The following is a 25,875-nucleotide window of genomic DNA, read 5'->3' as shown; positions in this document are numbered from 1 at the left end:
AACCGCGGATCTTCCAATCAGCAAGTCCAAGAAGCTCAGTGGTTTATAAGCCCCTAAGTCCTAGTCTAGGGCCATGACAAACATCATTTTCCTCTAAATTGGAATGCTAACACCAACAGGATGGGAACAGGACACTTTTGACCCTCCCCTCCCCTGAAAGTGTCCTGCTATTTTGTATTCAGCTGGTTGATATAAAATTGTTTTTCGTTTTAGAAGCTCTCTTGCACAGAATATGGAAATGTTTGAGGGTCAAAAGTACAAGGAAATGTTTTGCACAGAAGGGTCAAAAGTTCAGCCTAGGAATCTGGCAATCAAAGGGAAATAGAAAATTAATCCGAATTCTCTTTTCCTTCAGATTGACTTAAAGGTTGGAAAGGGAAATGAAAATACTGTACACAAGCTAGAAAACAGCATAGTTTATTAGAGAAGTAGAAGAGTTAGTTGTGGAGTTTGGAGCTTGAGCGTGGAAAGAAAGAAAAAGAGATGAAACACTTTAGGAATGCAGGAAATGTTAGGAGAGCACAGTGGGCATTGCAGCTGAAAGGAAAAGACTCCAAAGGAACCTAGAAGCTGAAGTGAAGGGTGCAAATTGATAATTATTGGCCTGGTTAGGGAGACAGATTAGAATAAGCATAGCTGTTTGCATTTATCTCTGTTTCTATTTGCTTTTATTGGTAACTACACAAACTGTAAAATTAGCTTGTTTTCTAAAATTAATTTCCCAAGAATTATTTAATGTGCTGCCTTACTAAAACTTGTAAGTGAAAGCATACTTCGTTTTGGAAAAAGTTTGATCTGCAGCTTTGTTATTTGCGCCATGTGTAAGTCCCGTACCTGTCTACCAATTAATGTCCAGAAGGTTCAAGAGCTGTTCAATGGAGGCAGCCAGAGAAAAATAAAGCCTGTTGCCTCTCCCTGGCTCTTTCTCTAAATCAGAAAGTCCCTAATGTTGTAGTCTCCAGGCACATCTGTATGCATTTGTGAAGGAGAAAGTTGCCATCTCAGGCCTGCCTTGGCCTGCAAACTAAGCTGCTGACATAAGAAAGGCCTAATGCAGGGGTCAGCAACCTGTGGCCCATGAGCCACAAGCGGCCCACAGGGGTCATTTAAACGGCCCACGAGCCGATTCGGCCTATGCAGGCTGGGATTCGGAGGCTGAACCTGAGGAATCCCAGCCTGCATAGGATTCCCTGCCTCCAGAATCAGCTGAGCCGGGGCTGGGGCCTGAGCCTGAAGGGTCCTCACCTGTGCTGGATCCTCAGGTGCAGGCGTCAGCTGAGCCTGCTCTGGCTCCTGAGGTGATGGAGGACCCATTGCCTGCAGGTGCTCCACTCTCAGCCCCGTCAGGGGAAGCTGAGGTTGCCTCTGGGTCCGGTAACCCTCCAGCCTCTCCTGAGCTGCAGAGGCGGAGGGAACTAAGTTCCCGCAGGAGGAGTGCTCGCCTCCAGGCCAGGAGAGGCGAGTCACCTGTGGGCAGGGGCCGCCCTATGCCTCGGGGCAGATAAAAGCCAGCCAGCCCCAGTCCCAGATTGCGGGAGCAACGTTGTTGGTATCCAGTTCCTGCCTGAACCCCGTCCTGCTCCTGACCTCACCCGACTCCCTGCCTTGGACCCAGCTTCAGCTTTGACGGACTGCCTCCATACTGCACCCTCGACCTCGGACTGGACTCGGACCTCGCCTCACAGTTAACCCACGGGACCAGCACAGCCACCCACTTAGTGAGTCCCCACGCACTATGCTGAACCAGCACAGCGCGGAGCAGGGACTCGCTTCTGCGGCACCAGAAATCGCGTCTGCGCATGTGCAAACACCGGAAATCATGCCTGCGCAGACGCCAGAAATCAGAGCGATCTCTGCGGGAGTGAACCAGCTCAGGCAAGGTAAACCTTGCCGACCCCTGGCCTAAGGGCAAGTAGTGTTCAAAATGGCGGCCCACATAGTCATCACTCAGATGATTGTTGGCTCTGGTTGGCTGCCTATGGCCCTTGGCTTGTTGTTAACCATTCCAATAGGATCCCACTTGGCCTGAGGTCTCTCCCCACCCACGCCTCACTCAGGAGAAGCCTCCATCTTGGGAAAAGTGCCAGTTGACCAGGTTAATGTACCTTCACCGAGGGTTTTCCCCAGGGCCACCTTGTGGCGATCTATCATGACGTCTCGCAGCTTCTCTTTCAGCTCCTCGCTAATGCCCAGGCTGTTCACTGTCACAAGAAAAGGAAAAAAGAGAGAGAGGGTCACAGCACATTATGCACACGGCCATCATGGGGCCCACACCTCCAGGTCTCTGTCACAGACTGAGATGCAGGGTTTAAACAGGGGGAGGATAGGGAAGGCGGACGGATTTCTAAATGTAGTTGGAGAAGGGCTGGGGTGGTTAGTTGTTTGGCCCTTCGAAAAACAAGAGCCAGGGTCCTTCAAGCCTTCAAAGAAACCTCAACCAATAGGCCACCCAAGATGCACCAGCCGTTTTCATCTCCTGCTGTTTCTGAGAGCATTTCGCCAGGTCCTGTGTGGCTTCCAGCCTAATTTTCTGATTGTCTGGGAGCCCTATTTAAGCTCTTTCAGCTCAGGTCATTCCACTCACTTCTGAGCCAGCAAAACAAGAGTTTTCCAAACCAGAAAGGCCACCCCTTCTTGCTCTCCCCTCCCCTTGCCAGGTGTCTAGTTTTCTTTTCCAGTGGAGACGTTCCATTCTGTGGTTACTGAATACACAAAGAATCTTCATAGGGCTGTTTTGGGACTGTGAAATCTTTCGTATTTTGTAAACCTTGGCATTCTCCCAAGTATCAATTTCATTGTTCTGTATGGGACAATGACAATAAAGATATCACACTGTATCATATGCAGATATGTCCCTCTTCTTTCTCAGCGGCCCTGTTTTTCATTCCAGTCCATCAGACCCCCTACCTGAGCTCGCTTTTAGAGCGGCCCTTCAGTGAGGCGAGGTGAAGCCATTCGCCTCAGGCAGCAGATCTGACCGCCTCATCGTCCTCGCCATCGCCAGCACTGCTGGATTTTCGCCCATGATGCTGTGGCAGTGCAGGGGTGATGGTAGGGGCAGGATTTGTAGTGGTCACAGCAGTGGCATGGGTGTTATCAGGATGCAGCAAAATGACCTGGGAGCGATAGTGGCACCAGGGAGGCAGGAATATTGGGCTCAACCCAGAAATAATAATGGCCAGTAATGTCTCTGTCCTGCTTCTCCAAATATTGTCGAAAGCAGGTTTGAATATCAAACTGTTGCAGGGCCAAAGCGCCCAGCGTCAAGAAGCCTACAAGGAGCAGCGGCCATGACTGAGGCAAAAGACAGGAAGAAGGCAGGCGGAACCACCAAATTAAGGAGACAATAGCTGATGTCTGCCGAAAAAAGTGCTTTGGGCGGTGTCAGTATATTGGGAATAACCTACAACTGTGGTGGAGGTGGGAGCATTTATTGTTGGATCCTAGACCACAAGGCTTGGGCGCAATGCATGCTGGGTAGTTGGGAAAGGCGGACTCACTCCTTCCATGACACTCACAAGTGGCTTCGGTGGTCCGGCGGCTGTAGGATTTGCGGACTCGGTAGTGGACCACCAGCTCTCCCTGCTCCATGCTGGGTTCAAACGCTTCCCTGCGGAATGAGCAGGAGGAGAGAAACAGGCAGTGAAAGAGGAGAAGCTACCAGAACCGGTGTCACAGAATAACAGAAAGGCGAGATGGGTCCCTCAGTGGTCATCTAGTCCAACCCACTGCAATGCAGGAATCTCAATGAAAGCATCCATGGCAGGTGTCCGTTCTCCACTTACCCATAGCGGGTTTCCTTCCTCCTCATCCGCGCCAAGAAGATGATTATGAAGGCAGCTGCGGCAGCGGCTGTGGCTATGGCAATTACCACGTACCACCAGTGCCAGGAGAAGGCAGGGGCAGTAGTTTCTACTACGGAGAAGGGAAGAGGAGTAAGGGTCAATGGGAGGAGCCATTCTGTTTGCCCATCCAGCGCATCACTTTGTGGGATGTGATACATAAGTAGCAGTCAAGTACAACATTCCTTGTTTTCCTAGAGTGGACATGCAGGGGAATGTTTGGTCCAGCCAGTCGAAAACTTCTTGTTTCCTCCTGGCTGGGCACACTTACTTTGCATGTGACTAGAGGTGGGTGTGACCTTACCTGTCCAGGTAACAAAAGGACAAGGCACACAGCACTCTCTCTTTGCCTTCTTCCATTGTTGGAGCAGTTTTTAGCTAGAGATGCTCTGGTGACTTCCAGCCAGCAGAGGACACTGGGATTATCCCCATATGGGATAGCTCCACATACTTTGTAACTAAGTCTGCCTTCAGGGATCCAACTGTGAACTGATGGTGCTGTCAGTAAACTTCTTTTACTGACTCTCAATAAGATTGTCGTGTGTTTATTCTTTTAAGAGGAATAAAAAGGGAATTTACCAGGAACATACAATTCAATACTGAAGTGTATGGTACTGAGAGACTTACACAAGCCTGCAACCAGCTACCCACTGTGTATTAAAAGGGGAATGTAAAACTCTGCTAAGCAAAGGAACTTGCTAGCACAAGTTAGGAAGGATATTAATAAACAATATATCCTCTCCTGCCTCCCTGAACATTCCCACACACCTTTCCCTGCCTCGGCTGTGCACACGACATACATTTAAAGCACCTACGTTGTCCCCAGAGAATCCTGGGAATTGTAGTTTACTGCAAGCACCCTAAACAAACTACATTTCCCAGGATTCTTTGGAGTGGAGGGCAATGTGCTTTAAGTGTACGGTGAGCAGGAGGCCCCTGTTACTGTTTAAACTGGAAAAACAGAGGAGACCGAATCTGGGACCAAGTACGATGCTGAGGGGAAGATGAGGGGATCTCCTAGTTTCTTGGCAACTGGATGAGTTCTCCTTAGAAACCAGGGTGGATAAAAATCAATGATTTATTTATTTTTTAAATTGGATTTTTAAAAATTTAAATTGGATTTTTAAAAATTTAAATTCGATTTTTAAAATAAAATGCTTTTGGAGGAAAAATCTTTCCAAAGACAGTTTTCTATTTAAGTTACATTATAGTCCAAAGGCTATTCATCAGGAAATAAGGATTTGTTTTAAGTTTTTCATGTGTGCTAAAACTCAGTCTAAGGTTTTTTTGTGTTTTTTTTTAAAATTGTTTAACCACATCAGTTAACAAACATGGATACATATGCTATAATGTTTAATTAAATAAATTGTTTAAATTGTTATTAAGGAAATGATTATTTTTCTCCTTCCAATTAAGTACAGCAGAAAAGTTGTCCAAATATAAACAGTTAACTTATTAAACCTCACAATAATTTCATAAATATCTGTCAATGTATTTTTAATAGTACAACCAAATCAGTAATTTTTGATATAACTATAAAAACTACTCTGAAAATTTATTATTCCAAAAACGAAACCTTCATCTGGTTGTAAATATTAAGATTATACCAGCAAGAATGAGTCTTTCTGTAAAAAAAAAATGATTTAAATCAAGTCTTACTGACTAGTGATTTAAATCAAGTCTTACTGACTCGTGATTTAAATAAAATCCACCCTGTTAGAAACCAACACTTCCTACACCACTTCAGGCTGTGACATTTGAAAACAACTGCCCCAGATCCCAAAATCTTAATCCAGTTCACAGTCTTGGACTGGAAAGAAGTGCGTGATTCTGTCAGTCAAACTTGGCCTTGAGAATCTTCCGGCGAAAGTTCAATATAAAATTTCCATGAAAACAAATTGTAACCAAATTCAACAAAAATCCCAGTTGGAACTGAACTTTTAGGAAAGTTTAGGAATCCCCTGCACTATCTGCTTGGTCCTTTCCAATCCTTTTGTTCAGATGTTTCCTGCAGTCAAAGCAGGTGTGTGTGTGTCACAAAAATTGAAAATATCCTAATCAAAATGGGAATGCAGGTGGAAAGCAAATATGCAGTCTTCCCCATGTCCCCATCTTCCTCCCTGCCAATAGTCACAAAACACACAAACCCTTGCAGCTCCTTCTCCTCCTAGAGGAGCCATTTTGAAAAAGGAGAGCAATGTCGCCCTCAAGCCTGGTCATGATATATTGCCTACACTGGGGAACTTTTAGAATACAAAGTTTTAATTTATTCTTAATATCGCAAGAGAGAAGCCAAAACAAAACAAAACGAGATATAATCAAATTAGAGGTGAGCCTTTAATATGTTACTATATTTGCATTCCAAGTCTGATTTGGTAAATCTCCCCTGGAAAGACTAATGTTTGATGCAACCGGCCTGGGAAAATTAATGAGCAAACGCCTAGAACTGATTTCATCGGAACTGAGAGAAGATGGCGGCTGCCAGCAGGGAAAAGATTTTTGGATTGATTCAGCAGAAATACCAGCATGTGAGGGGATGCTGCATGGACAGAGGGGTATCATACACATAAAATCCACACAGAAACACATCATTTTACTTCAACTCGCTTGTGGAAACAACTCAAAGACCGTGAAAGAAGGAAAACAACAGGAAGATTTAAAGGAACTATTAGAAATGACTATCAAAAGCAGCAGAGATATGAGATGATCAAAGCCCCCCCCCCGAACTTGACGCATGGGAAGTCCCAACAAAAAAATTATAATTTGGCAGAATATTTGGATTATTTGATATGTATATGTATAATTTGTGTTGTGTATTGAGTCAAAGGATTTTATATCTGTATTATTATTGTCTGTATTTGCATTAGGGTAAAGTAACTGCCTTTTGGTTCCAGAGGGTACAGCTACTATTGGTTCATTTAAGCTGCTGTATTTGGATCCTCTGTCTTATTGGTTGCCTCCAAAAGGCAGGACTGTGATTGCCTGATATTGGTCCCTCCAAAATCTATCCTTTCTAGCTAGTTCCCTGTCCCTATAAATGTAGCTCTCCCCTCCTCAAGTCTCAGTCTTGTTGCGTTAATAAAGAAGTGTTACTAGAGAACTGTCTCCAGCATATTATGTCAAGAGAGCTGAAATCACAAACCCCACGTCACAACAATTTGGAATATTTGATGTGATTTGATTGGATTGTTAAAGTGGAAAACTTAATAAAAATGATTTTTTAAAAAATATATATAATCAAATTAGCCAACACCAAGAGAAAGAAAGAAGGAAAGCAGATTTCCAGAACAAAGTGCTCTCTGGAATGTTCTAGAAGGAAACGGCACCGCCTCTCATTCCCCGATGCTGCCCAACCCAAAATCCCAAATCATTTCTGTAGGTTGCAGGTAGAGTGTTATGCACTGTTCTTACCTGGCTGGGGTTGCGGTAGTTCATCTGTAAAAGAGAAAAAACAATATATAAATTATTTGAATATGGTCTCCCTCCAAGCCAAATGTCAGAGTCAAGCTTCCGCCAACAGGGCCTCAGGCCGTTTTTCTGGGGACATCAAAGAGAATCAAAGCTCCTAAAGCAGAAAGCACGGGTCCTGTTTTATAACCAGCTTCAGTTTCTGTGACTCTGCAAGGCGCCAGAAGCCATCGTAACAAGAAGTGGGATACAAATTAGAAGCAGGAGATCCTGCTAGATCAGAACCAGGACTGAGATCAGGAATTGCCCAACACAGAACCATTCTTAGAAAGCAGGAAACTGAAGGCTGGGCCAGAAGAACGAAACAAAACAAAAAGAGAGATCAAATGATTGTTTTGGAAGAACCACCAAGGAGTTGGGAAACAGTTGGGAACAGTTAAGGAAAGGACTTTAAAAACAAAACAAAAAAAACCTTATTTTTTTGGCAGCCAAATGATTCCCCCATATCTCATATGATACACTTAGAAAGATATGCAGGAATAATTGGCTATGAAAACGGAACTTTATTTATTTCAAGTAGTCCTTAACCGGTTTCATCATTCTGGGTCTGAACTCTTTGGACTGTATCCTACGTTAGTCAGAGTAGACCCCTTGGGCAGCATCCAAGGAAACAAATTATGCTGTTATGTAACTTCCCCCACCCTCTCCTTTCCCTGTGCTTCTGTTATTTGCCACAACACTAAAGCTTGTGAGGGAAACCCACCCCACCCCCCGCCGTCAAAAATAAAATAAAATACACATTATCTCGTATTCCTTACCGACATCCCCAGTTGAAACCATGATGGCTTTGCTCCAGGGACCGTCTCCTGCTTGTGTGTAGGCCGCGACACGGACGGTCAGATTGTGTACTGTTTTGTTCAGGTTCAAGACAGTCTCGTTGGTCAGCCCCACGTCCACAACCACCTGGTGGGGGGAGAGGGTGACGAAAACGCCAGGCGGGGGATTAGGAAGATGGCGGGTGATGGCTCAGGATAATTACAGGGAAGTCAATGGGGAGGGTGCCCTCTCCAGTCCTGAGAAAGGAGGTCCTCACCTCGGGCGAGTCGCCGCTTTGACAGACCAGCTTGTATCCGCGTATGATCCCGTTGATGACGCCACGCGGCTCTCGCCATTGCACGATGGTGCAGGTGCCATTCTGAGTGGCCATGATGTTCTCTGGCGCAGCGGTGGGCACTGCCGCGGAAAAGTGTACGTTACAATGGAAACACTGCGGCCATGACCCTTTCTCATTAGCCACAAAGTGGGGTCAGGCAAGTGGCTAAAGCCTGGTCTCAGCCACTTGACTGGTAACCACCATGGTCTAAGCTTCTAAACCACTGGTTCTCAAACTTTCTCCCCTCTGGGCCACACTTTCAGAATAAGAGTTTGCTCGAGCCACACCAAATTTTTTTAATGATAAGAAATGCATTGGAAAACAAAAAAGAAACACTCCTAGCACAGCTTGATTTATAACATAAAATGCAACTATTATATGATATGATTGTGGGATGTTAGGAAAGTATAAAACAATGCAGCTACATAAGAACGCAAATCACTCCCAAAATACAATGATAAATGAACCTCTTATGCATGTACTTTAAGTACGTATAGCAATTCAATGAGAGAGGTGAGCTTGCTTTTCCCGGGTAATCTCATTTTTATTAGTTCAAATTCGAGACAAACTCTCATGAACACAAAAAAGCAGTTATCTTTTCTGATCTTTCATATTTGTCAGAGTTGAAAATCCCTGTTCGCAACAATAGGTTGTGGAGAAATCATTTCGGGACTATCCTATCCTAATGTTTAAACGTTTCTTTGATTGCCCTTGAATCTTTCAGCTACAACTGATTTCCTCTCCCGCCATGCCACAGTGGCAGGCCACACTCTTTGAGAACCACTGTTACTCTCTAAACCAATGTTTCCCAACCTTGGGTCTCCAGCTGTTTTCGGACTAAAGTTCCCATCATCCCTGACCACTGGCCTTGCTAGCTAGGGGTGATGGGAGTTGTAGTCCAAAAACAGCTGGGAAACTCTGACTCTAAACCAGCCTTTCTCAACCTTGGGTTTTTGGACTACAACAGAGGTAGGCAACCTAAGGCCTGGGGGCCGGATGCGGCCCAATCGCCTTCCCAATCTGGCTCGCAGATGCTCCGGGAATCAGCGTGTTTTTACATGAGTAGAATGTGTCCTTTTATTTAAAATCCACCTCTGGGTTATTTGTGGGGCCTGCCTGGTGTTTTTACATGAGTAGAATGTGTGCTTTTATTTAAAATGCATCTCTGGGTTATTTGTGGGACATAGGAATTTGTTCATTCCCCCCCCCCAAAAAAAAAACATAGTCCAGCTCACCACTTGGTCTGAGGGACAGTGGACCGGCCCATGGCTGAAAAAGGTGGCTGACCCCTGGACTAGAACTCCCATCATCCCTGCCAGCTAGGGCCGGTGGCAGTTGTAGTCCAAAACATTTGAAGACCCAAGGTTGGGAAAACCCTGCTCTAAGCCAGTGTTTCCCAACCTTGGGCCTCCAGCTGTTTTTGGACTACAATTCCCATCATCCCTGACCACTGGTCTTGCTAGCTAGGGATGATGGGAGTTGTAGTCCAAAAACAGCTGGAGGCCCAAGGTTGGGAAACCCTGCTCTAAGCCATGCATTAGGCCCCCTCCATCTTCCTGGCTTCCAAGCTGGCCCCTCTCTAAGTTCAGAGACAACCTGTGGCCTTTCGGCTGTTGCTTGGACCCCAACTCCCATAAGACCCAGCTAGTATGTCCAACGGCCCAGAGGCTGATGGGAGTTGTAGTCTAGCAACATCTGGTTCCTCATTCTTGCTCCAAGCTGCACCCCTCTGTGATTTCCTTTCTCCTCCGAGAGATCAAGGCAGAACCCAGAAGGATCGACCACCTACTCTCCCCCCCCATTTCAAGCTCACCTCCTTCCAGGGTTTCCATAGCAACCCAGTGGGTCCACGGGGAGTTGCCCTCTCGGGAGCGACAGGACACCCGCACATGATAGGTGGTGAAGGGGCTCAAGCCATCCAAGGTGTGGCTGAACGGCGGGACGTGGAGGTTCTGGTTATAAAGTTCCCGGTCCGACACGGTGCTGAGGTCCTCGTCCGAGCGCACAGCCTGGGGAAAAGGGGCAGGGGTAAGGATTTGAGGACGGCAAGGCAGCCTGTGTCGGGGATGGGTTGACGGGGCAGGAGTTAGGAACATATTATGCTCTACAATATCCAGCGGGTGCAGAATGCTGCAGCGAGGCTCCTCACGGGGTCTCTGCCATGGGAGCATATTCACCCAGTGCTTTTCAAGCTGCACTGGCTCCCGGTGGAGTACAGGGTCAGATTTAAGGTGCTGCTTTTGACCTTTAAAGCCCTTCATGGCCTAGGACCCTCGTACCTACGGGACCGCCTCTCCTGGTATGCCCCACGGAGAGCCTCAAGGTCCATAAATAGCAACACCCTAGAGGTCCCGGGCCCTAAGGAAGTTAGATTAGCTTCAACCAGAGCCAGGGCCTTTTCAACTCTGGCTCCCGCCTGGTGGAACGCTCTGCCTCATGAGACCAGGGCCCTGCAGGATCTGATTTCTTTCCGCAGGGCCTGTAAGACAGAGTTGTTCCGCCTGGCCTTTGGCTTGGAGCCAATTTGATTCCCTCCCTCCCTCCCTCCCTCCCTCTCTCTTTTTTTCTTCCTTCTTTCCTTCTCCTCCTGCGATGAGGCTACATTTTAATATTTTAATGTTCCATTATTTTAATGTATTTTATTTTTGTTTTTAAGTTTGTAATCATTCATCTTGTTTTTATTATTGCTTGTAAGCCGCTCTGAGCCCGGCCTTGGCTGGGGAGGACGGGGTATAAATAAAAAATTATTATTATTATTATTATTATTACAATAATCTAGCTGAGATTCCTGCCTTGCATGAGATGCCCCTCTGGGCATAGAAGCCGACTCCTAGGGCCCCCCACCTATTATTTTTAGGGGGCTAACCCCCCCCAAAAAAGTTGATGGGCATTGCCATTCAAATAGTGTGTGTGCACTACACAACATGACTGATTTTGTGGGGCGGGGCTTACCTCCCTCCTCCTCAATGTTTTATTCAAGTTGGCACCCCTGCCTCTGGGACACCGTCCAACTATACAGTTCTGTGATTTTATATGAAGCCTCCTTGGACCGTGTAACAATATTGAAGAATTAAAAGAAAAGAAAAGAAAAAGAACCCCCCCTCCCCTCTGCAGTGGCACGGTCCAGGATTTTCGCCAATTGCATAACATGTTTGATCGGCTCAAAGGCTTGATCTCAGCGACAGAATTCCAGACTGTGCCACTTTGCAGTGCAGGTGGCACGTCACACTTTTTTAAAGCTCCATGTTGAAGCTCTCCTCCATTGGAGAAATTTAAAAGATTTGCCGATTTCCCAAAATTCCCCCCCAGACACTAATTTCGTCATTGGAATCCCAGACATGTCTGGAAAGAGCCGAACATATGGCAACCCTACATTAGGACCTGTGAGAGACCAGGGTTCGAATGCCCACATGGCCATGACGCTCGCTGGGTGTCTTTTGGCCAATCACTGCCTCTCAACCTCACCTACCTCACAGGGCTGTTGTGAGGAAGAGGAGCCACCACCTTGAGCAAATTGAATAAAGGTAAAGTAAAGGTAAAGGGACCCCTGACCATTAGGTCCAGTCATGGCCGACTCTGGGGTTGCGGCGCTCATCCCACTTTATTGGCCAAGGGAGCCGGCGTACAGCTTCCGGGTCATGTGGCCAGCAGGACTAAGCCACTTCTGGCGAACCAGAGCAGCGCACAGAAACGCCATTTACCTTCCCGCCGGAGAGATACCTATTTATCTACTTGCACTTTGAAGTGCTTTCGAACTGCTAGGTTGGCAGGAGCTGGGGCCGAGCCACGGGAGCTCACCCCGTCACAGGGATTCGAACTGCCGACCTTCTGATCAGCAAGTCCTAGGCTCTGTGGTTTAACCCACAGTGCCACCTGCGTCCCTTACTTGAATAAATACATGCAATTAAATAATAAAAGTTCACTAACACAACTTTTGTCTCAGAGGCACCTGCCTTCTGCTCTTGAGAAGTTTGCTTTGTTTTATGTGGGGAAAACATTAAAAACCTGCGCCCACCCGAACCCCAAACTGGTACAGATCACTCTGCCACCTCAGGCCCTAGAAGGGGATGGACGGATGGCCCCATATTTGAACACCCTCCCCCTTGCTATCAGTTTTGTTTCCTGGCCTCTGCAATCCCTTTTCGAGGCTCTTTCAGTTCCCTCTTCCTGGGAGCTTGTCACACGTCATGAGGGCAACCGGTTGGACATTTGAGAGAAGCAGAAGCTGGCCAGGAAATGGCTCCTAAAAATAAAACCGGTCCCTCGGAGGGCAGGGGCGAAAGTGGCCAAGTGAGGCATCCTTCCTCAAAATAGTTTGGCGAGGGAACTTGGGCTGGCTTCAAGGCTTCCCTTCTCACCTGGATGGTGCACAACTCAAGAGCGTAGGCCCCACTCGGTCCTGGTTCCCACGTCACTTCCAGGTGATGGTCGCTACGATGCAGAAGGGATAAGGCACTTGGCCGCCCAGGTACCACTAGAGGGAAGATATTTGAGAGCGGGTGTATGATATACCACAAGAGCTTACTGCAGAGGAAAGTCAAAAAGAGGGTTTTTACAGCGTGGCCCTATGCATGTTTACTCAGACGTAAGTCCCACTGTGGTCAGCGGGGCTTACGTACTTGTGATTAGGATACAGTTTCCTTCTCACGGGCTTGTTCATCATTACTGTGATCCAGAAGTTGTCAAGAATACAAGGATTCCATTTATAAAATACTTTACTGATAACCCTGAACAACAGCAACTACTAAAACCACAGATTGGACTTTGGCAAACTTAACTGAATTTATCTGTTCCTAGAGGGACGAGGGGGACGAGTTGGGGTTTTGTTTTTGCATCTTTTCTCTCTCTCTCTCTTTTTGGTAATTGTTATATATTGCAGATCAATAAAACTTTATTTTAAAAAGAATACTCGGGCAATTACACGAAGCACACTTATTGCGCCAGCTACCTTTCTAAATGCATGCCAAGGAATCCCTGCTGATGGAAAGCTAGCATTTCAAGGATAAAGGTTTTGTCTCAAGTCTTATGCTCAACATGCTCATTTTCTACTTGCAGGGAATTTCGGGGGGGGGGGGTTGTCAGTAATGATCCAAATCTGCGATCTGAAAGTAGCATGTGCTCCTCCTGTAAACTCAGGGCAACTTGCCAAGTTAAAAAAGGATCTTTGTGTTGTATCTTTGTATTTGAAGTCCGGGTTTTTAAAAATGCAAATTGCATCAGCTGCGGAAGAGGGATGCTACAGAGAAGGTGTAGGGGGTGTATGTGTGGACACCTTCCCTTTACTCCTCTCCTGTGGTCCTGATGAACATTCCTCCTATGAAGCGAGTATATTCACTGGGAGAAATTCTCCCAGATGCCCTCACAGCCTTGGAGCAATTGAGAAGATTTTTTCCCTAAGCAAAAAAACCTAGCTTCGTAAATGGGGCTTTCCTCCAGAATTGCAGCAGGGGGAGGAATTTCCCTCTGTGCCTGCACAGATCCCATTATCACACACACCAGCTGACAGTGTTTGCATTGTTAAAAACTTCTGTGTTAAATCCAGATATACATTTAGCTTCACCCTCACAGTGTACCTAAAGCAGTTGTGCTGCGGCCTTGGCAAAGGTCTCCATTTGCTCTAGGAATGCACCCCACAACCCATCCTCTCACCTGTCACCTTTGCAGTCCGAGATGTGCCCACCCCCTTATCGTTGTGGGCCTCGCATGAGAACGATGCACTGTGATTCAGACCTGAAAGAAAGCACAAAAGTAGATATATTTAGTCATTATCCACAGCAGCCTTGTTTCAAAACGCAATGATTATTAGCATATCTGTTCCGGTTTTAGGTCTAAGGCGATTTCACGTTCCTAAGCTCATCAATCTTTGCAGTGTTCTTGTGAAGTCATTTGTGCTCCCCGCTTACAGAGCACTTCATGTTCATTATTACCTAGGTCGCCAGGTGAATTTAAGACTGAGCGGAACTTAAATCTCTCTCTCCCAGGCCCAAGTCTCACCCTCTACTCCACAAGGCAGTACTCAGGACCTCTCAGTTTTTGCCTTGCAAATCCAGCATCCCTGTAAAGTAGCTAATCTTCCCATTTTACAGACCTGGAAAGGAGACTGAGTCGTTAACCAGATAAATTATAGGGGAACAGGAAGAGTAAGCCCATGCTCAAACTATGGAGGGAGGTAGAGGTGGTAGTACCTTAATAAAATCCACCAAGGCAGGACCTCCTCTTCTATTATTTGAGCCCCAGAATAAACTCATATATTCCACACCTAGCATGACATTCTGGGTACTTCTCAAGAGCACACTGTGGACTTCTCAAGAGTAATGTACAACAGCACCTCAAACTCACCCCCTCCCCACTCTCTCCAGTTTCAAATTACAGGCAAAGAAAAATCAGGGAAATGAGATTGGGGGCTATTCTGGGATGTTGTTACAGATTTCCATCATGCCAGAACAACCCCCCCCCCCAAAAAAAAACCTGCAATGCTTTTATTATTAATAATATTTTATCGAAAGAACAAAATACACCTTTGCCCAAAGTCCCCGTGCACAAGGCAAACATTATTATTCAGAATAATTATTGAATCCCGGGTGAATAAAATGTCACCTTACTTACATTGAAATTAGCACCTCTGCTTAAACTGACTTTCATATGGTACTTGGGTTTATGTGGCTTTTACACATGTGTTTCATTTGTAAGGGATGCAGGTGGCGCTGTTAAACCACAGAGCCTAAGGCTTGCCGATCAGAAGGTCGGCGGTTCGAATCCCCACGACGGGATGAGCTCCTGTTGCCTGGTCCCAGCTCCTGCCAACCTAGCAGTTCGAAAGCACGTCAAAGTGCGAGTAGATAAATAGGTACCTCTCCAGCGGGAAGGTAAACGGCGTTTCCATGCGCTGCTCTGGTTCGCCAGAAGCGGCTTAGTCATGCTGGCCACATGACCTGGAAGGTGTACGCTGGGTCCCTCGGCCAATAAAGCGAGATGAGCGCCACAACCCCAGAGTCGGTCACGACTGGACCTAATGGTTAGGGGTCCCTTTACCTTTACCTTCATTTGTAAGGTGCTCTGAGCATCTCCTTTACTGAAGGGAAACGCAGGGTGTGCTTTTTTAAGAGTAAACAATATTAAATAACAACATGCAGGAAGTCCCAGGTTCAGCCAGGTAGGGATGGGAGAGAGAGAGAGATCCTCCTCTAAAATCCTGGGGAGTTGCTGATAGTCCTGATATTCTTCAACCTTGGGACCAAAGGCTGGGGGTGAGTTGTTTCTCAACATCTGGTGACCCCAGGTTGAGGAGCAGAGAGCTAGACAAGGCTGAGCTAGCTGGACCTGTGGTCTGGCTTCCTGTGTCCTCCTGGGAACTGAACGGCCTCGGGTTCCGTGACGGAAGAAAAGGCAGGGCATAAACATTAGAAAACAAATGGACGTAAGAAAACAAAAGCCAGACTTTTGTCCTCCTCCAGCCAACCAAGTCCCTTCCTGCCACCCACCCCTCTGCGCCAGAGAAGCAACATCTGGGGACCAGTCCTCTGTCCCAGCTGGTATGTCTTGTTCCTTCCGCCCACCCGTCTGTGGTTTGGGTTTCCTCATGTCTGGTTCCAAGCTCTAAGCCTTGGCCCCGTTTCTGTGCTTCGGATGGTCTCTCGAGCCAGGACTCCTGAGTTCGTTTATCCTGATTAGGGAAAAGGGTGGCTGGAGGAGGCGCTACTGCAAGAAACAGGGGCTGGCTTCTGTTGCCATCAGGACAGCCACAGGGAGCCCTCTGGATCAAGGTCTGCTTGATCCAGTTCTGGTTTAAAGACTAAAAAAGGATAAGAACTGAGAGGAGCTTCCCTTCAACAGCCCAGGGGCAGCAGATTAAGCTGGCACACACAGGTCACCCGATTACAGTGGGCTGGTGAAATATACTCGGAGTCGGGAGTGGATTTCATGCTCTTTATTCAGCTCATAGTGGTGAGGAGGAATGGAAGTTCCCCCAGAATGTCTGCCTTATATACATTATTTACACAATGGGCCCCATGTGATTGGCTAATTCCGGGATTCTCCTGTAGGCCAATCCGGTTGTGGATTCCGTTCCACCTGGAGATGGATTGGGTGGCTCCAGTGGACCAATCAGACTGTTGCATTCTGAATCCTATTGTTCTAGGACCAATCAGACTGCTGCATTCTGAATCCTATTGTTCTAGGACCAATCAGACTGCTGCCTTTTGGATCCTATTCAACTCAGTACATAACAGTTGGGCTAACCCTAACCCTAACCCTAACCCTAACCCTAACCCTAACCCTAACCCTACACAAATGTGGAGTGGAGTCCCTAAGGTGGTTGAATGGTGTCTTGTATGCCTCCTTATGGCAGCTCCTGCAGCCAAGCTGGTGCCAAACATCTTGTTCTGTTTTGCCTTGGACCACATCAGTGAGGCCGAGAAAGGGGGTCTTGTCGTTGGGGCACCCCAGGACCTCCACGCGCACTGCCCAGGATTGCGCCCCTGGGAGGCCACTTTGGTACTGCTAATGCAGTGGTTTGGCTTCACACCCACCTGTCTCTCGAGCAGACAGATGCCAAAACAAATATGTGAATGAGGCCAGTATCTATGCACATGCTAACTGTGTTTAATTGGCCTTCACAGCTTGTTAGCGTCTATTTGCCTTACTATCAAACTCTCTGTAAGCTCCTTTACAACCTCTTCTTAGTTTGTCGCTGGTTTCATTTCTTTTTAGACGTTTTAAATCGCTTGTTTTCAGCTGATTTTCTCAATAATTCCACTTGTAAATCCCTTAGAGATTTGTAACAGTAAAAGGCATATAATTTTTAAAAAAATGTAAAGAAGCAAGCAAAACCAAACAGTGCACAGGTCTAAAGTCATATTTTATCCAAAAGTGAAATTATGGTGCTGCAGTTTTTGGTTCTGTTTAAAGGGCTATAGTCATTCATACATTCATTAAGGAAACATTTATTTTTTAAAAATCACATTTATCTCCCATCTTCTCCTCCAAGGATCTCATGGTGGCACACATTGGTTCTCTTCCTCCCCATTTTATCCTCACAACAACCCAGCCAGGCTGAGAGGCAGTGACTGGCCCAAGGTCACCCAGTGAGAGCGGGGATTTGAATCCTGGTCTCTTGGGTCCTAGTCCAACACTCATTTTCAGAGGAGTTGGGGAAGTGCTCAGTCTTTAAAGCAAGGATGTCTCACCACCCTTTTTGGGCCTGGGATCCCATTTGGGAATCTAAGTAACTTTGGTAAGGAACCACAAAACAACAATTTCACAGAAGGAAAACTGGCAACGCTCCCTCTGTAAAAAAAGCAGGCAACACACACACACACACACACACACACACACACACACACACAGAGCAGAGTGCCAGCTTGGCCTCGCAACTGTGGGTGCTCGGGGCTGTGGGTGCCATGCCATGTGCCCAGCCCCTTTATGGATACTTTTGTGGGTGCTTGGGCACCCAGGGCCCCAGGGAGTTGGCACCTATCTCTCTCTCCCTCTCTCTCCCCACCCCTCTCTCACACACAAACAAATAAATAAATAAATAAATAAATAAATAAATAAATAAAACACAGGACAGGCATAAAAATCAGGCAACCCACAACTAAATAAGAAAAAAATCCAAAACGAATTCCAAGCTATTTTTAAAAAATGGAAGGAGTGAGAAGCCTTGGTAAGTGCTAAGTAAGGGCAATGTCTGAGAGTGACATAGTTTCCATGGGAACCATATTGGGGACCCTGGCTCTAAAGATTTTTTTTAAAAATATATATATGTGTGTGTGTGTTTCTTTCAAAGCACATAAAGGCACAAGCATGATGCAAGGAGGAGGAGTTTGCCACTAGCGATGACACAGTCACTAGCCAATAGGTTCCTCTGCCTCTTTTGCAACAGCATTCCATGCCGCAAGCTCCGTCACAGCAGTGAAGTATGTGCGTCCCATTGCATTTTTGTGAAGTACTATGGCGAGCGAACATGATGTACGCGCACAGACCCCACCGAGGATGAAATCCGCTGGCTGAATGAAAGCTTTCAGATCCCTGACGGCAACCAAGAGTCACTGCAATTTGAACACACCATTGTTACTGGGATTTGGCGAAGGGCCCAGATTTAACCCTCTCTCCCACGCAACAACAGGTGCTATTTTCTGACCGCACCATTCCTGTAAGGACTGAGTCAGCCGGTGGGCACCCGGAAGCTGTCACCTGGACCAACTGATGGCATTTAAGGGGGGAGGGAAGATGTAAAAATCCAATGGAGGCAGACCACCTGCTTGGCGGCCCTGAAATCCCTGTGGAGAGGCAAAGGCTAAGGGCCAAGTACCGCAGACGAGAGGCAAAGAGAGCGCGGGTGAACAACGGCCAGCCCCCTCACGGTGGTTGCTGCTCCTCTCCGACCACATCATTCCTGCAAGGGCTGAGTCAGCCAGTGGGCAACTGCATAAACAGATGGTGTTGGCAGGAAAGGAGCAGCCAGGGAGATCTGCACAGAAGCACCCACTTCGTTCCACATTAACGCAAAGGCTCACAGGCGAGAAACTCTGTGGAGTTCACAGAGACAAGCAGGAATCAGAGAACAAGCTTGCCCCTTTGCCGCTGTTAGAGGGGATCCCCAACGCTTTGGATCCCTAACGCCTTGGAACTTGGACATTTTGGCTTCCGAACGCCGCAAACCTGGAAGTGATTGTTCCAGTTTGTGAACGTTCTTTTGGAACCTGAACGTCCGACGGGGCTTCCGTGGCTTCCGATTGGCTGCAGGAACTTCCTGCAGCCAAACAGAAGGTGCAATTTGGTTTTGGAAGTCGAAAGGACTTCTGGAACGGATTCTGTTTGGCTTCCAAGGTTGTACGACTGTACCTAGGTTCCCTTACCGGAGGCCAGTAATAACCAGGTAACGAATCAAATGCATTTATTCGTATGTACAAGGTAGCAACCCCAATGCGGAAGTCACTATGAAGGATTCAAATGCAGAATCATAGAGTCGTAGTGTTGTAAGGGACCCCGAGGGTCATCTAGTCCAACCCCCTGCAATGCAGGAATCTCAGCAAAAGCATCCCTGACAGATGGCCATCCAACCGCTGCTTAAAATCCTCCAAGAAAGGAGAGACCACAAACTTCAACTATTGAAGAGTTTGGATTTGATATCCCGCTTTATCACTTCCCTAAGGAGTCTCAAAGCGGCTAACAATCTCCTTTCCCTTCCTCCCCCACAACAACACTCTGTGAGGAGCGGGGAATCAAACCCGGTTCTCCAGATTACGAGTCCACTGTTCTTAACCACTACACCATGCTGGCTCTCTCTTCCCGTCAGAAAGCTATTTCTGATGTTTAGTTGGAATCTCCTTTCTTGTAACTTGAAACTGTTGTTTGGGGACTACCCTCTGGAGAAAGAGAAAACAAGCTTGCTCCATCGTCCATGTGAAAACCCTTTACCTAGTGGAAGACGGCTATTCTAGCTCCTCTCAGTCTCCTCTTCTCCAGGCTAAACACACCCAACTCCTTCGACTGTTCCTCATAAGGCTTGGTTTCCAGACCCTTGATCATCTTGGTTGTGCTCCTCTGCACATATTCTAGTTTATCAATATCCTTCTTAAATTAGCAGTTCACAGCTTTTGACAATTGGTATGCAATCAGTCCCTTTTGTTGTTATCCCATTTTACATCATAAGACACAAGTGCTTAATCCGTCATTCTCTCCGAAGCTTCGGCAGCATAATTTGCCGCATTCTCCCATCTCCTAGGAGGAGTGCAGAGAGAAGAAACGCCACGGCGAATTTGCAGCAACACAACCGGATGCCTTCATCTGCTACAGGTGCTACAGCCTTCCAACAGTTTGACTTCACCCCCCAAAATTCTCTCTTCCATGGTCTCCCGCCTAAGTGCTTAATCTGCAATTGTCTCTGAAACTCCTACAGCAAGATTTGCTGCATCCTCCATCTCCGGATGTCTCCAAGCACTTTCTTATCTGCAACATAGCTCACTCACTCCCTTTCTAGCATTTGGCCTTGTTTTATTTCCACCCGGCAGTTTCTCTTCAAGACGATTTAACTAAATGATTTAACTATTTCGGTCTCTTCGCTGCCGTGAGAAGGGTCTGGTGAGGACATCCTCCCCTTCAGCGTGGTGCCCTCTGCTGTTGGTTATTGCTTTATTTATTGCATTTATATCCTACTTTTTCCTCCTCCAAGGAGCTGAACCACAGTGTATGTGGTTGTCTCCCTGCTCTCCTCCTTTAATCGCTACAACAACCCAGCGAGGTGCGCTGGGCTGAGAGGCGGTGACTGGCCCAAGGACACCCAAAGTGAGTTTCATGGCTCTCTCTTCTTCTTCTTCTTTGGCGATCCTTCATGGCCAAGTAAGATTGTCTTCCATGAACATGGTTTTAACAGTGAGTCCATGTGACTGTGGAGGCCAATTCTGGATCCACACACCCTTCCATAGGTTCCAACTGGAATTGATCACAGGGTTTGCCAAGTGTGCCTTCATCTTCACACGTTTCTCCCTTTCGTCCTGAGTTTGAGCATCTTCAAAATCTATCTAAAGAAGTGTCTAAAGCACTTCTTTAGACAAAATCTATCTAAAGCACACGAAAGCTTATACAGTGGTACCTCTGGTTACGTACTTAATTCGTTCCAGAGGTCCGTTCTTAATCTGAAACTGTTCTTAACCTGAAGCACCACTTTAGCTAATGGGGCCTCCCGCTGCTGCTGCACCGCCGCCATGCGATTTCTGTTCTCATCCTGAAGCAAAGCTCTTAACCTGAGGTACTATTTCTGGGTTAGCGGAGTCTGTAACCTGAAGCGTATGTAACCCGTGGTACCACTGTACCAAGAACAAACTTAGTTGGTCTCTAAGGTGCTACTGGACAATTTTTAAAATTTTAAAAATATATTTCAAACTCTATGACGCCTTTGGTGAAGGCTGTGCTCCAATTGGAGCGCTCGCAGGTCAGTGTTTCCCTGTTGTCGGTGTTTATACCTGTCAGAGTCACCCGTGGTCCCAGCTCACAAGAGACCAAAGTCCACTCCAGCTTATGTACAAAAGCTTTTATTCAAGAACATCAGTAGCTTAAGATCCGAAGTCCGTGACCCTACGTCTGTTACCCTTAGACCGCTGAAGTCCCCTCTGACTCGCTCCCCCCTCGACACCAGTTTAAGAGGCTTGTACTGGTCCACCTCTTTCTCTCTTTCCTTTTCCGCAGGGTCTTTCTGCCCCCCTGTGTTCTCTCCCTTCGGGACTCTCCCGAGGCTGAATCCTCTGCCGCCTCCTCCCCCCTCCTTCGGGCTTTGGGACCAGGCTCCTCCCCAGGACTCTCTTCATTTCCGCGCGCCTCCCATTTTGAACTTGGCGCGCGTACGTTGCTCCTGACCTTGCCTTCGACAGTTACACTGCCCTCGATACTACTTTCCTCCCCTTCCGGCAGCACGTTTTGCCCTGATCTCCTTCCCCTCTCTGCTTCCTGTTCTGCTCCTTCTGACACACTGGTCACTCCTCCCCCCTCACTCCGTTCCAGCGGAGCAGCCGGTCTCGCTCTCCAACTCCCACTGGGGGTTCCCCCTTCCTTTCCCTGCTCCTGACTGCTTCCCCCTCTAGCTCCCCTTGGCTTGACCAGAGGGGCTCCCTTTTGGGAGTCCTCCGATTCACTGGACGGACTCATGGACAATCTTGGGTCATTGTCATCCTCTTCCTCGTCAGTCTGGAATCCTTCCCCCTCACTCTGCGTCTCTCTCCCTGAACCCCTGACATCCATCCCCCCCTCGAAGCCCCCCCTTCCCCCCTCCCGGCCCTCGGAGGCAGGTCGTGGGAGCCGCATCTCCTCGGAGGTAGATGCAGGATACAGTTCGTTTGCTTCAATGTCCTCTGCTAGCAGCTCGGTGTATGTGTGTTCGAATGCGGGTTCTTCACCCAAGGTGTTCTCGGCTCCCTCTTCCATTGCTACTTCGTCTGGTGCTGCCTGCCAAGGCCCCGTCAGCCATTTCTTGCGCCAGTCGTCCTCTGGTTGCTCGTCCCACCAGTAAGAGGGTTCTGTGTCTACCCCCGAACTCGATCCCCTGGGCGGGCTTGATTCTGGCGTTCTCTCCTCGGCGGAAGAAAAGCCCCTGAAAGTACTGTCTGAAAGTGTGGGCGTAAAGAGCCAGTCATCAAAATATTCGGCTGGCATGGGTCTATGCGGGAAAAGTGCATGGAACTCGTCTTTCAGAAGAGGTTCGTCTAAAGCGTAGTCCGGCACCCAAATATTGGCACTGGTCGGGGTACCCTCTCTGGCTAGAAAGTATTCTACTCCCTCTACCCCCCATCTCGAGTCCAGGATCTCAGTGACCTCGTTGAGTGGTTCGGCCCTGGGCGCCCCCTCCCTCTCGGGTGACTGAGTGCGTGCGTGCGGTACTGTGTCAGACTCCTGAAACCTGTGCGGGGTCTTGTAGGGAGTGAGCACCGACCTATGAAAGACCGGGTGCACTCTGGAACCTTCGGGGAGGGCCAGTCGAAAAGCTGCAGGGTTAATCCTAGCCTCCACCTGGTATGGCCCTAGCTGCTTGTGTCCCAGCTTCTTCTTAGCCAACGACCTGGCTGGCATCGCTTGGGCCGCTAACCATACCCAGTCCCCCACCTGGATGTCCTCTCCCACTCTCCTGTTTTTGTCTGCCTGCACCTTATATGCTTGTTTGGCTAGCTCCAAATGTCTCCGCAGCTCCTCGTGCACCTCTTGCAGCTCTGCTGCGAACTGGTCGGCCTCTTGCGTCACCCCCTCTCCCGGTGTTACGAACCCCGGGAAGGTTCTGGGATGACGACCATTGTTCGCGAAGAACGGCGTCACCCCCGTCGACGCGTGCTTCGTGTTGTTGTAGGCAAACTCCGCCATCGGCAGGTAGTCTACCCACGCCGCCGGGCGCTGATTGGCGTAACATCTCAGGTACTGCTGCATGATCGCGTTGACTCTCTCTGCTTGGCCGTTGGTCTGCGGATGCCTTGCCGACGTTAGGTTGATCTTGACATGCAGGATACCTAGAAGCTTCCGCCAAAAGGTAGAAACAAATTGGCGCCCCCTGTCGGACAGGACGGATTGTGGCAGCCCATGCACCTTGAACACGTGATCGATGAAGAGTTTGGCGGTCTGTTCCGCCGTCGCCACCTTCGCGCAAGGAATGAAGTGCGCCATCTTGGTGAACAAGTCCACCACCACCAGCACCGCCGTCTTGCCTCTGGAGCTGGGCAGGTCAGTGACGAAGTCCAGCGCCACCCTCTCCCACGGTTGCTGTGGCGTCTCCAGCGGTTCCAGTAACCCCGCTGGCTTCTGGTGCACTGGCTTGGACCTCTGACAAGTGTCACACCTGGCGACGTAATCCGCTATCTCTCCCCGCATCTGGGGCCACCAAAAGTCCCTGGCCACCAGTTCTATTGTCTTCTCCTTGCCGAAGTGGCCCGCACTGGGGGCGTCGTGCAACTGCTGCAGAACCCTCGCGCGGAGCTCTTCGCCCGGTACGTAGAGGGCACCTTTGTGAGTTAACAGCCCGTCGCGTAATTGGAACTCATCTTCTCTCTGCGAACCCCTGCGCAGCGCCTCCATCTTGGATTGTGCAAATCGATCTACTTGCAACGCACGTCGCACCGCGTCCAGGTCGACTGCGATGGTAGCGCACGTCCACGCCTGCGGTGCGAAAATGTGCTTGGCTGCCACTGGCGCTGCTTCCTCGAGATATTGCGGTTTCCTGGAGAGCGCGTCGGCTATAACGTTGGATTCTCCCGGGATGTATTCTATCCTGAAGTCGAAATCCGCGAAGAATTCAGCCCAGCGCATGTGTCTTTGGCTCTGGAGCTTCGCCGTGCGCCAATACTCTAAGTTCTTGTGATCTGTGCGGACCTGCACTGTGTGCTTGGCACCTATGAGGAAGTGTCGCCATGCTTTGAAGGCAGCGTGGATGGCCAACAGCTCTCTGTCCCATATGGTGTAGTTTTGCTCCGCCTTGCTGAGCTTTCGGGAGTAAAAGGCACAGGGTCTCCAATCTCCTTGGGAATCTTCTTGCAGGAGTACGGCTCCCACCGCTCTGTCTGAGGCGTCGGTCTCTACTCGCATGGGTCTGCCCGGATTCACGTGCAGCAGCTGCTCCTCGGAAGCGAAGAGGCTTTTAAGCTTCCTAAAAGAGCGCTCTGCCTGTTCCGTCCAAGCGAACTTCTTCTTTTTGGAACTGAGGGTGTCCGTGATTGCTGCTGTCTCCTTTGCAAAACCCCTGATGAATTTGCGGTAGAAATTGGCGAACCCGACAAATCTCTGGACCTCCTTCCGATTGCGTGGGCTCTTCCAGTCTAACACGGCGCGGACCTTGACGCTGTCCATGGCCAGCCCCTTGTCAGACAGCTTGTAGCCGAGGAAATCCACCTCTGTCACATCAAACTGGCATTTCTCCAACTTGGCGTAGAGCCTGTGTTCTCGCAGTCTCTGCAGGACCTCCTTCACGTCTCTCTCATGAGCCTCCTGCAATTCCGAAAAGATCAGGATGTCGTCGAGGAAACACACACACTTCTTGTAGAGGAGCCCCGCCAGCACGTGATGCATAAAGGCTTGGAAGACGTGAGATCCATTTTGGAGACCAAACGGCATAACTCTGTATTCATACGTGCCCAGAGGCGTGAACATGGCCGTCTTCCACTCATCGCCCTCCCGGATACGGATGAGATTATACGCTCCACGCAGATCCAACTTGGTGAAGATCTTCCCCTTCCGCACGGTCGCTAGGAGGTCATCAATCTTGGGCATGGGGAAGGCCTTGGGCTTGGTCATGGAATTTATGGCCCTGAAATCCACAATGAGTCTTTTCTGGGGCGTGTCTTTCTTCTTTACAAAAAACACAGGACTGCCCCCCACTGCTTTGGACTCCCGGATGAATCCACGCTTCAAATTATGCTCTATGAACTCCCTGAGTTCTTGCATCTCGTCCTCAGACATGGAATACAGCTTCGCAGTCGGCAGCTGCGCCCCCGGCAACAGGTCGATCGCGCAATCGTAAGGTCTGTGGGGCGGCAGCCGGTCAGCTTCCTTCTCGCAGAAAACCTCCAGGAAACTCTCGTACTTGCGAGGAACTGCCTGCGCCATGCCAAGTTGCAGCTGCTGCTCCGCCCCTTCCTCCTGGCTGGACTGGATACAATGTTGAGCACAGTACGATGAGCAAAAGGTGATCTGCCGTTGGTACCACGCTATCGCAGGACTGTGTCTCTCCAGCCAACTCATGCCCAGTACTATAGGCGTGTCCGACAGGCGGGTGACATTGAAGCTGATGACTTCTCTATGATGTCCAATCCGCATCTCCATGGGAGGCGTCTGTTGCACAACTTGTCCTCCCAGCAATTTCCTGCCATCAACCGTGACTACGTTTAGAGGCGTTGTCGCGGGCAGAAGCGCTATGCGATGCTGCTTGACGAACTGCACCCCCACAAAGTCCGCGTTGCTCCCAGAATCGATCGTGATGGGGACTTCCAGGGTGGTTCCGTTCGG

General features: G+C 48.5%; 1 protein-coding gene across 2 annotated transcripts in view; it reads right to left on the bottom strand.

The window, feature by feature from the left end:
* The window catches only part of AXL (AXL receptor tyrosine kinase), a 77,574-nt gene that overhangs the window by 16,808 nt on the left and 34,891 nt on the right, over positions 1-25,875 (bottom strand). The window contains exons 5-13 of one of the 2 annotated variants that reach the window (XM_081868810.1): positions 14,053-14,133; positions 12,762-12,877; positions 10,217-10,412; positions 8,344-8,483; positions 8,069-8,213; positions 7,254-7,277; positions 3,786-3,915; positions 3,519-3,610; positions 2,106-2,201 (exon numbers count right to left, since the gene is read on the bottom strand). In XM_081868810.1, the coding sequence (XP_081724936.1) occupies positions 2,106-2,201; positions 3,519-3,610; positions 3,786-3,915; positions 7,254-7,277; positions 8,069-8,213; positions 8,344-8,483; positions 10,217-10,412; positions 12,762-12,877; positions 14,053-14,133 (1,020 nt within the window). Of the gene's footprint in view, positions 1-2,105; positions 2,202-3,518; positions 3,611-3,785; positions 3,916-7,253; positions 7,278-8,047; positions 8,214-8,343; positions 8,484-10,216; positions 10,413-12,761; positions 12,878-14,052; positions 14,134-25,875 lie in introns of both variants that reach the window. The other variant, XM_081868811.1, reaches the window with a different exon arrangement.

The sequence above is a fragment of the Podarcis erhardii genome (assembly GCF_964252035.2).
Source record: "Podarcis erhardii genome assembly, chromosome: 7".
NCBI classification, from domain to species: Eukaryota; Metazoa; Chordata; class Lepidosauria; order Squamata; family Lacertidae; genus Podarcis; species Podarcis erhardii.
The sequence above is the reverse complement of the archived record's forward strand: the minus strand, read 5'-3'. Positions and strand labels throughout refer to the sequence as shown.